We start from the raw sequence: 14,421 nt of genomic DNA on the forward strand, positions 1-14,421 counted from the left end.
GTGGCCCAGTCCCAATGTCCCCCCTAAACCCTCAAGCCCTGAGCCCTCACAGACTTATTGACGTCACCTGGTAAAGTGGTTGAGTGTGAGAGGCTGCAAGGGCTCGAATCGGTATAAAAAGGAATGGGACAGCACTTGTGACATCACATTACGTTGACGTGAAAACATATTACTTACTATTGTGGGTGTGGGGCTTTTTATCAATTTGTCAATTTTACATGTTTTTCTTGTAGGCCTTCATGTAAATGAATTTTGAGCTGACGAACTACATTACTGCCTGTGATTCTTGTTTGTGATGAATCCAAAAGTATTTACTTAAGAATGATAATACACGTTCCTGCACCTCACAACTCTTTCCATATTCATGTTGGAAATCTCAATTCAAAGAACACTGCACCGAAATGGGTGATTAATGTCATACTGCTTTTAACTGGGCAATCATATGATTTAGAGCAACAGAAATCGATGTAATTTATAACCATAGCCTATATTATTATTAAACAAATCACATTATACAAACCCACAGGGTTAATAACCCATACTTAAAAATAATGAAACCAAAATAATTATAAGGCTACTTGTGCAGATAAGCAAGTCCAGCTGAAAACATGAAAACATTTTGTTTTGTAACGTGAACATTAGGGTTGGTTGATCTGTCCGTGCTTGTTTATTGGCTGTTCTTCAGGTAACCCCGTGTTTCATGTCACAACGATATGAACTGTGGGTAATTCCCTTAGGCAAAGTCTGCAGAAGTGCAGACTTACGGTAAGGGGGCATAAAGGGCTCAAAATGTCTGCCAGAGAGCCTTCATGCACTTGCCGATTTGACATTGGGACACCCCTAAGCCCTCGCGGACTTCGCAGGAGCGCGCTCTTAAGTCTGCGAGTCTGCAAGGGTGGACATTGGGACTGGGCCTTCGTCTCTGTCTGTCTGCCTGTCTGTCTGCCTTCCTATCTGTCTGTCTGTCTCTCTGTCTGTCTCTCTGTGTCTGTCTACCACCTGTCTGTCCCCTCAGCCTGCCACCTGTCTGTCCTGCCCCATCCTGCATGTTGCTCCAGGCCTCCACACCTGCACACAGACAGCTATAGTTCCTACTATGGTTTCTATACTTGTCATCTCCACAGTAGAAGCTTTCACTTTCAGGTTCCACCTCTGAGAAATCATGGATGTTCCTGTAAGGCTGCTACGACTGCTTGAAACGGGAATATGGATCTGAAAACTTTTAAGAGGAGTCAACCCATAGATGAAGTCTTCTCTTCTTCTGGACAGTGTATGGCCCACATCAGGGACACTGTAGCACATCAATGGGTCACTCCAGGCCTGATTTGGGTTGAGCACGGCTCAGATGATCAGTGGTATTGTTGACCTGAGGTGTGGAGGAGTGAATTGGGCAGCTCTACACAAGCCTAGGCGGAGCTATGCTCCCTGTAGAAAACGTAGTATAATTTAGGAAATGGTCCAAAGAGACTCATCTGACAAGTGCGATGACTAATTTCTCGCACTGGCAGAGCTTTCTAATCTGTCAGTTTGTGAGTGGTATATAGACTGCATAATATGGAGGCAACACTTGTTCTGAATTTTAAAGTATGTCAGATTACTGTACTGTCTTTACAATAAGGGTTTGTATCTATCACATACAGTACTACTTCTGTCCTCTGATGTATTTGCATTTATATTGGGAGAAAAACTGAGTACACAGTGACAGGTAAAAACTTTTTTTTTTTTTTTAAAGGCCAATTAATATCAAATTAGTATTTTTTATTTTGGCAGTGTGTACTGTATGCTTGACACAGAAGGCTACGAAACGCAAAGGGAAACTTCTCTGGCAAACCAAACCAAAGCACAACAACTTGACTTTAGTTCCTGTGCAGTCATGTGACTTCCTCTCAGTATCAGTGCTGCACTCTCTTGCACAGGAAGTACATTTCTTCTCATTCTGTTTTGTACTGAGTCCCGTCACCAGAGTGGCAAGAGTCTACATCGTCTACGTCTGGCGCCGCGTCTGCTCAATCGTTCTGACCACAGAGATCCAGTCCCCTGAGGAACATGTTACGGCGAAAAGCCTCCAACGTCTCGGAGAAGGAGCAGGGACAGGTGCAGAAGAAGAAGGTGAGGTTTGGGTTGGTGGTGTGTGAGCTGGTGGGATGGAGGGATGGACAGAGGGCATGGAACAAAGTTTTTGTTTATTCATAAAGCTCTGTAGCCCATGATTGAGAGTTTAGTTTAACTGAAGAGTTACAACTAGAGCCAGTGAACTGCTGATGCACATGCTATGGAGAGAGTCACAGAGCCACCTGTATGAGCAGCTCATTGTGTGACAGGATGTGCAAAGTGCCTTTGTGGTGACACAAAAACTACAGTACTGTACTGTGAAACCAGAAGCTGAGCAAAACTGCCACAGAGACAAAGCAATGCAATATTATCAGGTTTTCTTATTTCTCTTCAGAGAAGTTGTGAAATGTCATTTTAAAACACTTCAGAAAATGTGAGTAACCTCTGATATGGTTGAGCGAATCATAGCTGTGAAGCTAGCAGTCTGGTTGAGTCTGAGTCAGAGCAGGCTCTGTGGCTGCTTGCTTGCGCCTCTGTTTGATTGGGTTACTGGTTATTGGGTGACTCCCACGCTTCGCTCTCTTGCCCTGGTTTTCCACTCTCAATTCTTCTTCTGTGGTCTAATCCAGGCCGTTACTGTCATCATCAACGCCACGAACAGAGGGAGAAAGGTCATGGTTTGGCTTTGTTGGTTTATGTATATGGTTGATGATAATGAGCACAGATCGGTGTGGCGTTGTGGCTTGCATGGGTTCAAATCCAGCTGCCTAATTTCCCAGTGTGTGAGCTCTGAGCTGACACGGTGGTTTCGATGAGTGTAAAAGCAAACGTCTCCAGCCGAGACAGAGCCCAGACCGACAGACACCCAACACGGGGTGGCTGCAACGCGTGGCTGGCGACAGTTGCTCAAGATGCACGTACTTCCTGTGGTTTTTAACAAGAAGCAAGACGTCTGGGTGACGATAAGCAGCTAGGTCTACAGAGTTCTGGAAAATAGTGGTTGCACTCTGTGGAAATGCAGAAATCTTGTTGGAAAATGTCACGTTTTGTAATGCAGAAATTAGAGTCATATCCGATTACTTCTAAAGCCTACAGCAGTTACGTTCAACTCAACATAAAACAAGGTGTCATCATTTAATAACAGTAATCAATGATGGTATTGACTTGTAAAGTAACATCCATCTACTTTTTTTCAGTTTTACATGATCAACATTTGATTATTATCCCCTTGAGTTTATTGGTCTCTGCAAGCGGTGTGTCACATTTCGTCCTTTCTTACAGTACATCTCAAAGCCAAAGTCCTCTCTCTCTCTTATTGTATTAACTGATCCAGAAGGACTTTCCGTCACAGCCACCATCTGTGCTGCTGAAGCATGAGCGTCTTTTAGATCAGTAAATATTGATCGTGGTTCATGACTCAGGCTTCAATTACTGTGATGAGCAGTGGCCTGGCTTTATGACAAAATCATTGAAGGTTTGTTCTGCGAGCCTCTCGATAAGCCTGTGTGCCCAGTGGAACCGCAGGGGGATTATCTTTATCAGAGTTTCAAATGACAACACGAAACCAGGTCCTCGTAAAAGAGATCTCATATCTCAATGGGTCTTTTTTCCTGGTTAAGGGTTATATGAATACAAACAACGCAATGGACAACCTGTCTCTCTTGCTGTGTAGATTTCCCATTAGGAAATATTATGTCGTTAATGTGACGCTCTACCAGCCTTGACAACATGATGCAACAGTTTGCTTCTCGTCAGCTGTGAATGATAGCTTCCTCTTCCTCAAAGTCAAATATGTTACAAGATTCTGGTACAGTGCGCTACCAAAGAGACCACAGCAGGACGTACAGTAGCTTGTCTTGAGTTTCTGGTGGACTGTGTCTCTTGCAGGTGTTTTCCCACACGTACGGTACCAGTACAGTAAATGAATGTGTGTCCACAGCTCTCCCTGCAGAGATCCAGCAGCTTCAAGGACTTTATGAAGCCCAAGCCTTCCTCTCCTGCAGTGACTGATAAGGAGTTCCCCACAGATGACATGGTTAGTCCAATTACACACACACACACACACACACACGCACACACACGCCTTCTCCTATGACACACTACCCCTGTCAGCCATATTCAATCCCAGAATCACATTAAAGCACCAATATACTGTACATGTAGAATAAGTGGGGTGCTGTCTTTCTACTATGAAGTCCAATATTTGTAATTCCTCGATAGAGCACATGGATATGACAACTGAGTTTCACATTCGCACTACAGGTTCGTCCAATGTCCTGGGAGCTACAGAGTATGCACACAAACCACAAGCCAGTAGAATTAGATTCTTGGATCAAAGAGGAAGTGTGCATGTTAAGCTTCCTAAAAAAAAAAAGTCCAAAACAAGAACTGAGGCCAACAAAGGATGGCTTCTTTACTTCCTCAGCTTCTCATGTTCATGACAATAGCGTTCATTGAAATGGGTTCGGCTGCGCTGTTTCTTCCCCCACAATATAGTTTGCATACTGTGAGTTGTGACGGGAAGTTCAAACACAAAGAGGTAGAAGGTTGCTAACAGAGGAAGCAGTGGAGAGGATGGAGCTGAGAGGCCTGCCTGTAAACCACACTGATGTTCGACAACAGACAGACCTTGACAGGAAGTCCTCCACGGTGAGAGCTAGTCGAGCGGAGAACCTGTCTGCTCTGCTGCTCACAGGATGGTTCTCAGATAGACATGTTCTCTTCAGCAAACTAGCTCTCACCAATACCGTGGAGCCTTGAACCTTCTCTTTAAGTCCCCGGTCAATATTATTAAATCGTGTGTACTGTACGTGTGTGTGTGTGCGTGTGTGCGTGTGTGTGTGTGTGTGTGTGTGTGTGTGTGTGTGTGCGTGTGTGTGTGTGTGTGTGTGTGTGTCTGTGCGTGTGTATTCTCTTCACGTTAGCTTGTCTTTGTCTATATGTGTGAGAAATCTATACGTGTAGCTATAGGGTTCAGTGTGTGCAGCATTATGGTGCGTTGTGATTCGATACCAGTACAGTTTAAAAAAATAATAATAATAATTCACCACAGACAGCCAGAGTCACCCTCCATGCAAGGAGAAGCCAGCGTGTGACTCACTGTAGTGATGGTGGTACAGTATACGTAGGTGGCTGCTCTCCACTCTATCTCTCTCTATCTGGGCCTGTGGGTGACACACGCTGACCACGGCTACTTACTGGAAGGGTAAGGCGTGGTGAGCCCTCGGCCACAGTTACTCATCCACAACACGTACTGCAGCGTCCGCTTGAATGTCCATGTCTGTGAATATCAGAATGCATCACCGTGACATGCAATTAGCTGAACATGTGCTTTTCAGTCGATAATTGTAAACGCTGGCAACGAGCGGCGTTCACTTGCCTCTCCCTAGTTTTAAAGGCCCACTGGGAGCTTTGTTATGATTGACTGACAAAACTATCCCTCCAGGTGGCAGAGAGTGTGGAGGATGCTGGGAAGAGTGGCAGTAGGCTGGGGAAGAAGTGGCGTAAGGTGATATCGCGCACCATGACCCGCAAAACCTGCAAAATGGTGCAGAAGGCCCTTGCAGAGGAAGGCGTAAGTTCCCGTAGTCCTTTATGCACTATGTACTGTACTGTGTCTTTAAATACAGGAAAAAAAAAAATCTAGATATCGCAAAAGATTGAAAATATCTCCCCCTAGTGGACATGAGACGAAAAGGCTTGTGCCTCAGAATCCTACAGTAAGATCGTTGATGTATTCTGTCCTCTCCTGTGTTCAGGTGGAGAGCGGGGAGGAGAGCTCGGTCTCTCCCGTCACAGATGGACTCCCGGACCTGAGCTCGGGTCAGAGGACGTCGGTGTGTTCCAGCGGCTCCGAGGACACCGTCCACAGCCAGCTGTCCCAGCAGCTCTCTGGCAGTAAGCTCTCCCCTCACCATCAATCATAGAAACATTATATGATACAATGATGATGCGAGATACAGATTTCCTATTAAAGCGCGGCTAGGAACGCTGGCCGGTCCTATAAATTCACGCCCCCCCCTTTATTTTATTGCTTGTTTTGATCTATGTGAGGTCTCATGTAAGCTTTCCTACATGGTTCTGGTATGTTTACATAAGACAAATAAAAGATCCTTGAATCCTTGAAAAGGAATCATCCCACTAGGGTACTTGCTCAGTGCATGATTTGAACCCATCGAAGGTGAATGTTTTTGAGCCGCTGGGTTCTGGCCGTGTGCTGCAGGTGGGGACAGACAGAGCCTGGACAGTGGCTACAGCCAGAGAGACAGCATGAGGCTGGAGGAGACCGGCTCTCTCTACACCGGACCCTTCTGTGGACGCGCCATCGTCCACACAGACTTCCTCCCCAGCCCCTATGATGTCGAGTCCCTCAAGCTCCAAGTGAGTAGGCAGACACTGACGCTCAGGGGAAATTGTTGCAATTTCCTCTCAGGGATTAATAAACCTACCTATACCTACCTACCTACCTACCTAGCTACCGTCCTGTTCCTATACAGTATCTACGCTAGAATAGATTTGTCTTGAAGTACTGTAGCCTACTTCTCTGGGGATCTAGTGAGACAGATGGAAAATGACAAAGCAAGTTTGTGTTCATTCATGACTGAATCTACAGGGGCGCTTCCTCACAGAGCACAGATGTGATTATAACCTAACCTAATCACCGTACAGCAGCTCCATCTCTCACTGATCTATGTACTGTAATTACAGTACACCAGTCCACATGCATGACATACGTAATCAAATGACATTCAGTGGTCGAAACCAGGAAATAGATCATGTTTTTGCTTTTTCCCTACAGAAAGGTGACATCATCCAAATCATTGAGAAGCCGCCGGCAGGAACCTGGACAGGGAAGCTGAACACCAAAGTTGGATCCTTCAAGTTCATCTACGTCAGCATCCTCCCCAACGAGGCCAGCCCGCTCGTGAGGAAACGCTGCCACAGCAAGACAAACCACTCCAAGGCCAAGCCCAAGACCCTGGAGGAGGTTCTGGAGCGGATCGGCCTGACGGTGAGACTCTCCATGGTGTGAACGTGATGTCACACGCTCATACTCAAAACAGTTCCCTGAAACACGAGGCTGCGGGAATCAGTGCACGGTCACTGTAGCTTAAACCAAGCTACGGTAAATTAATATGTAATTGTATCCTCATTTTGTATCCCTGAGATAAATGATAGCAAGAATTATTGTGTCTGACCCCTCCCAGCTTGGACACAATCTCTTTGAACCCTCTGGCAAGAGGCTATGGTTCTTCAGAACCAAAACCTCACGGCCCAATTACAGCTTCTTCCAGACTACAGCTGGCCTCATCAACAAGGCCCAGGACTCCCACTGACACTGTATTATTTTGTACATTATTAGGTATAGGTATAGGTACTGCATTTGTAACGCGCTCCCCATCCAGTTGTTACACTGGCCCGGAGCGCCATTCACACACCAATGGCGGTAGCTGCCATGCAAGGCGCTTGCCTGCTCATTGGGAGCAATTTGGGGTTCAGTGTCTTGCCCAAGGACACTTCGACAGGTAGTCAGGAGGAGCCGGGATTCGAACCACCGACCCTACGATCACTGAACGACCCGCTCTACCAACTGAGCTATACCGCCGCCAGAATTTGCTTTGTATATTGTATTGAATTGTATTTGCCACTGTGCTCTCTTGTCATTTGCATTTTGCTTATTGTTATGCACCAAAATCCTAAGCAAATTACTCGTCAATAAACCTGTTTCTGATTGGGACTCTGCGTTTCCAGGAGCTGGCCTCTCTGCTGTCCATGCATGGCTTCCAGAGCCTGGAGGACTTTGGGGGTCTGAAGGAGTCCCACCTGAACGAGATCAACATCACGGACCCCGAACAGCGCATCAAGATCCTGAGTGCCACAGAGCTGCTGAGGGACTGTACGTCCGCTTTCCTCTCCACACACACACACACACACACACACACACACACACACACACACACACACACACACACATCCCATCATATCATATCATACATTTTGAATCACTACTGACCATTCAACTACCATTTACTTGTGGCACTCATACATATAATGTGCAAAGCATAAGGCTCATCTACTGTAGGTCACAGGTTTCACAGTAGTGTTCCCTCTCTCAGGAAAGATAAACCTAATTAGATACATTGTATTTTATGTGGCATTACTGTACGATATTCCTCCCACATTTTGCTCATTAGCCTGCGTCCTACTTCACCCCGAGAAACGCTTTCATATCCCAGACGTTCTCTCTCCATCCTTGCAGTCGGATCATTAGAGCTGATTTGCTTGTGCTGTAGCTGTTTACAGAGCCGGAGCAGAGCTGAGTGAACGTCTGTAAGCCTGGTCTAGCAGCAGCTGTGTGTTTACCCAAGCTGATTGTAGCTAGGCCTACTACTGCTGTGATTAGCACTCTATCAGTCACGGATGAAGATACTGCTTATTAGTAGGTTACATGAGACACAGTACACAACACACAGCATACAGAACAGTCACAGGGAACAGACGGTAATGATTGTGTTGTTGAAATAGAGGGGTTCTCACACATTCGCTCAGACAGGCGAGCGCTCGTGGAGTGGGAAGGCTTATACATAAAAGACAAGTGTGGTGCAGACAGATGGCAGCACACAGTCCAGGAGAAAATCTGAAGAGTTCATTTGCAAAAACAGATATGTGCATTTTGATACATTTTGCTAAATCATTTTTTCAATCAAATGTCAACATTAAATATCAATTAAATTACAGTTAAGTTGTTTTGATTAAATATAGAAGACTCTTCTTTACGTAATCAAAACCATCAAACTGTTATTTAATTGATATTTAATGTTGACATTTGATTGAAAAAATGATTTATCAAAATGTATCAAAATGAACATATCTGTTTTTGCAAATGAACTCTTCATCTGTAACCCTGATGTAGAACTGTTCCAGTATATGCAAGTCAAAGGCCGCTCTAGCTTCCTTGAGAGTTTGGTTCTATGCTCATCTGGTCTGTTTGTAGCTTGGGTCCAGACCAGACCCACCCACTCCAGCGGGGTGACTGATTCTGGTCTGGAAAGACGTGACATGAAACCCAAGGCAATCAACTGCTCTACTGTCCATGCTTTGCACACACATTATTACATTTACATTACAGTCATTTAGCAGACGCTTTTATCCAAAGCGACTAACAATAATTGCATTTAACGTAGGAAAAGCCAATGTGCTACTACTTGCCAGAACTCACAAGTGCATCTTCTCTCTAAAACAAGTGACTAAGAGCATAATCTAGTGCTGAAGGTAAAGTGCAAGAATAGCAATCTAAAGTACAGTGCAATATAATAAAATACAATAAGTGCTTAGGCGGGAGGATTGTTGTAGTACTTCTTGAAGAGATGAGTTCACCAAGGCTAATATAGTTAACATTAAGGCCACAACTATACAACCACGCAACAACTATGCCATTAGTCTGACTCACCAGATGATCAAGCTAGCTATTTGGTGCAGCCAGACTTTGTTTTTATACTAGTGGTAATGAATTTATACAATTTAACTTGGTTATACTCACCCCCTTACACTCACCCTTAAACTCACTCCATACTACTGTATCAGTATACTATAGCTAGCTTTTCGATGGCATAGCTGGTTAGAACAATGCTTTTCCCGCAGGAGATCCAGTTTCAAATCCACCCATGTGAAATCGGTCACGTGCATAATAAAGGATTTAATAACCTTAATAAGACACTGTTCCCATTTTAGAACCGATATCTGCAAAGTGCACAAGTCTTTTATAAATGTCTCATAATCTAACTAACATGTTTATAATTCTATTATTACACTTATAAATGTCTTATCACATATTCTTATCACATCCTATAAGGACTGTACCACCTATTAACTAATGCTTAATATAGAGTGCTACCCAATCTTTATCATAGTTTAGAAAGGCAGATACTAAAGAGCACTCAATGTGGCGTTTGGGGAAAAAAACTAAAATGGTGGCTGTTCTGGTGCTGACGCGTGTCTTTCTCTTGTCTCGACCAGCGGACGATGAGTCCGAACCAGAGGAAGAGGAGAGCGCTGAGGAGAAGAGCGATGTGCCCAGGGACTCCGGCTGCTTCGAAAGCTCCGAGAACCTGGAGAACGGACGTGAGGAACCGGAGACAGAAGCCAAGGCTCAGAACCCAGAGACAGACCCCGAGAACAAGAACCCAGAGACGGACGCCGAGGCCCAGAACCAGGAGCCAGATGTGCAGCAGCAGACCGAGGAGAAGGAGAACACGCTGGGTATGGTTGAGGAGCAGCTGCAGGAACTGACAGTGGACGAGAACTCCTGAGAGTTCTATAAAAGAACCTTCTAGAACCTTTTACGCTTGATGGTCTGCAGAACCCTAGTTGAGCAGGTGCCCCTCACAGAGCCAATATGCATAAACCCAGAGTGATATAGTACCAATGTATAGATTCATAACGAGGGATACTTCTTCAAGTTTACGACTCACAGCTCCCTTACTTACAGTAGCCTACAGTTCTTAATCCCTGTGATATCTTATGCCTTGCGGACAAATACTGTACAACTACGGGGCCTGCAAGCCTACTGTAGCACCCCGACAGTTATTATTAAATGACTATGGTGGCTGATGATTGTTTTGTAATAATGTACAGTATAGTATGGATTGAGAGAACCTTCCATAGTGATGCTGTATCATTTCTGACCAGGATACGGAGATGTGTCATTTTTAAGTATAGATACCTGAGACTTGATGTGTTCATACATACCGGGTGATACTGGTTTTTTGCTTCCCTCTGGAATATGTAGAGAGTGGGTCGTATGACCACCTCCCTTGTTCTCTGTAAAGCGCATTGTGTTGCCTCTGGGTATGAAATGCGCTATACAAATAAAGCTTTGATTGATTGATTGATACATGTCCTGAAGGGTTTTCTAAACAGAGCTTTCCTCTAGTTTGAATTATTTTCATATTCTGCATCTGGTTGCTACTATGGTGCGATACCTTTTTTTACAGTTTTGAATGTAATGTGTTGTTCTAAAATGTCTTTTCCTGCATGTGTTACATAACTATGCTAGAGTGTGTATTTTTGAAGAAGACTTAAGAATAGGTTGATGAACTTCCAATATGACTTTCTACCTACGTACAGTACAGTATGTAAGAGTGTTTTGGGGCTTGCCAAGCCTATGCTACAGTATGACAGGATGCTACTGTAGTGAACTGAATTGTATTCTGAATTTTGTGTATCACTGTTCAATCTGTCTTGAAGTTTCACATCTATACTGTATATCTGACGATGCCTTTTTTGTAAATACTTTTTTAATAAAGGGTTTCATAATTTTAATTTCAAATCATCCTACAAGCAGTAATACTGGAACAAGCCAACAACAACCACACCCAATGTGAAGACACAGGATTCCAAATAATAAGACAATATTGTTGTTTATTTACCAGACATCAATCAATCATGTAAAAAGAAGTTAAGAGGATGAGATACACACAATCACAGTGTTCTTACTAAACAAAGTGAACATAAATAGAAGGGATGGTTTAGATCAGAGCATTCAGATCTGACCAATTCATCTGCTTTTCACATTAAAAAAATCATACATACAAATTCTACAATGAGACATCTCAACACGGTCCAGTCATTATAAATCAGCTTCTGATCTGGAGTTCCCAACATTAAGAGCTGAATGGTTCAACCAGTTCAAACAGCTGAATTTGCACTGGAATTTATCAATCCAAATCCCTTGTGTTGGTCAATAATCAGTACATTCATACTTACCATTGATGGCAATGTGACACAATAACAACTGGAAAATCTTTACACCTGTGCATAGCCAAATATTATTCTGGACGACTACTAACTTCAGCTAAAAAGGGAGATTGATTTCTCTGGTAAGCACTGCTTCAAATAATGTAAACCTCCTGGGAAAGACAGAAAACTAATTTCCGCACATTCACAAATGTTCAGAAATGCCTTTTCATAACAGCGCAGGACCAACTGCCTGATCAAACTGTGCCTTCGCCGTCTCGCTCAAACTGCCGGCCACGCAGTGGTTTCGTGGGTCTTCTGTTGTCCGCTCAAAATTTCATAATAAAATCCTTTTTCAAATGTGTGGGGGGACATAAGAGACAGACTATCTCAAACTATACGCAATGAACTATAGTTAAATACATTGTTTGGTCATATTCACAAGCTCTGCCATCCTTTTCTTTGAATAGATCAATTGAATAATGGTTGTTCTGTATGAATTACCGGTACTGTACTGTATATGTGGCATAACAGAGGGCCTTATACCTGTCATCATACTAGAGTTTCTATACAAGTATACGTCACAAACAATTACTCTGCCTTGCATACAACACAATGAGTATTACAAACTCTCCCTGTCAAATATAATCGGCTGAACCATGTAACCCATGAGCCAACCTCGCTGGAAATCTCCTCGTGAATCCTGCTGCTTTGAGTTGCCCGTGTTAACAAGGCCTCTCGTAAGTCTCCCAGCCTCTCAGAAGCTCAATACCTCTGTGCCCCACTTGGAGTGAAATGAACAGATTAAAAGGAGAAGAAAGAACGCGTCTTCGTCCTTCTCGCTGATTCCGTCCTGATAATGAGACCGCCACACACACACACACGCGCGCTGGCTTCCGAGGCCTTGTAGCCGCCACACACACGCTGGCTTCCGAGGCCTTGTAGCCTGTGTGGCACACAATCATTTTCAAAGGAGAAAGAAGAGAGAGGAGAAAAGAGAGCGTGAAGAAGGAAAATGATTGTGGATAACAGCTGTTCTGAACCACAGGGAGCAGGGCGGTTGAGATCAGTGGAGATCCTGACACAAGAACACCAGAGGGGCGGGATCCCACGTCACAGGTGGACTTAACACTGGACACACTGAAAAACAAAACCAGGAACAACCTGGGCGCCATCTTCCAATTTCACCAGACATCAGAGAGTTTCCAACACGCCTACACCTACATTGTCTATGTACATTTCAACCATGGCTTTAACTTCTTTTTTGCGTCTCATTGGTACAGTAGAAAAAGTGAATGTACGTAGGTGAACGTTATACTGTACAGTTCTGAGTTGCTTTCATGAAATGGGGTCTAAGGGTTTCTCTGTGGTCGACCTCAGTGAAGTTGCATGTGATAGTGCAGCTTTTTTGATAAGGCACTGTTACTAGTGTTTACTATCAACAGCAATCAGGCCTTGGTCTCTCACACACACCAGGACGCTGGGAACGTGTCTGGTCCCAACGACGGACGGACGGACACAGGAAGTGTTCAGGTACCCCTGCAAACAAGGCTCCCGAACGTTGTCGCTCAAACGCCATCTCAGAGCACCTCTGCTTTGACAATATAAAAATGGAAGGACTATAGGTGAGGTTGCGCCTTGATCTAGACCTAATCAATTCAGATATATTAATTACGACAGAACCACATACACCTTGGGTTTCACTCTCTTGGCCTCTGAGATGTTGGCATTCTATCTCAACTTTGACTGGGTGACCTTCACACGCCTAATATTGAGCTTTATTAGACACAGACCACTTCAAATATCAGTCACTCCATCCTCGCCATCTATAAAGCTTGTTTTCTGTCGTGTGCCGACCTTCCCATGAATTGCATAAGGCCTGTACCAGGTTCTGGAGAAGCTGTCCGCTGACTAGGAGTGCTAACGTGAGAAGACCGAGGTCCGGGAAGGAATATTGACACTTGCGATGCTAAAGAGTATGTTAGAACTGGCTTTTTCACATTAAAAGTAATTATAGCTATATATAATATACAGTATATAAAACCAAAACAAAGAACTAGTAGTACTGACAATCAGAGCGAGCCCACAGGTGGCCGTGAGGCGGAGGTACCTGGGAGTGTATCGTCTACGCAGCGGTGGTCCATGCAATGCTCAGGGAAGGGTCAGCCGAGGCCCCGCCCCCGCTCAGGAGAACAACCGCCAATCAAGCGGTCGCCGAGCGGGAGTGGGCGGGGCCTCGCAGCACGTGTCTCTGTGCGTCCGGTGGAATGTAGGGCAGAAGTACTGTAGGACAGTCTCTCTTCAACCGTAGGCTGGCTTGCTTGTCAGTCATTCGGCTCAGATGCTGATTCACTGTTCCACTGAGGGAGCCACAGAGCAGGAAGTGAGAAGACTGCGGGCGGGGCTAGGAGGGCGGCTCCGCCCCCCCCTTGCCCAGCTAGTGGGTCTTGTCCTTGACGGGGACGGGCACCTCCACGTCAGTCTCCGGGGAGGCCAAGGGCGGGACTTTGGGAATGGTGGGCTTCTCCTCGCTGGGGGAGGGGCTCTTCTCGGGGGCGTCGGCGATGCTGGGCGTGGCGTCATCAGGAGTGTGCTCGTTGGGGATAAGCGGAGCCGTGGTTTTCTGAAGACAGG

General features: G+C 44.9%; 2 protein-coding genes across 2 annotated transcripts in view; one reads left to right on the top strand and one right to left on the bottom strand.

The window, feature by feature from the left end:
* Window positions 1-2,046: 2,046 nt before the first annotated feature.
* Window positions 2,047-10,652, top strand: sash3 (SAM and SH3 domain containing 3; the record flags this gene model as incomplete). The annotated part of the gene is made up of 8 exons (XM_084459532.1): window positions 2,047-2,109; window positions 3,995-4,087; window positions 5,498-5,626; window positions 5,811-5,949; window positions 6,275-6,432; window positions 6,851-7,063; window positions 7,804-7,948; window positions 10,069-10,652. 8 exons carry the CDS (start codon window positions 2,047-2,049, stop codon window positions 10,359-10,361), a joined length of 1,233 nt encoding a protein of 410 aa, XP_084315658.1. The 3' UTR covers window positions 10,362-10,652.
* Window positions 10,653-14,106: 3,454 nt separating this feature from the next.
* Window positions 14,107-14,421, bottom strand: part of zdhhc9 (zDHHC palmitoyltransferase 9) — a gene marked incomplete at its 5' end in the record, with an annotated part of 23,567 nt that continues 23,252 nt past the window's right edge. The window contains one exon of the mRNA XM_084459533.1: window positions 14,107-14,410. Coding sequence (XP_084315659.1) covers window positions 14,225-14,410 — 186 coding nt within the window. The 3' untranslated portion in view covers window positions 14,107-14,224. The remainder of the gene's footprint in view (window positions 14,411-14,421) is intronic.

The sequence above is a fragment of the Borostomias antarcticus genome (assembly GCF_949987555.1).
Source record: "Borostomias antarcticus genome assembly, chromosome: 28".
Classification (NCBI taxonomy): domain Eukaryota; kingdom Metazoa; phylum Chordata; class Actinopteri; order Stomiiformes; family Stomiidae; genus Borostomias; species Borostomias antarcticus.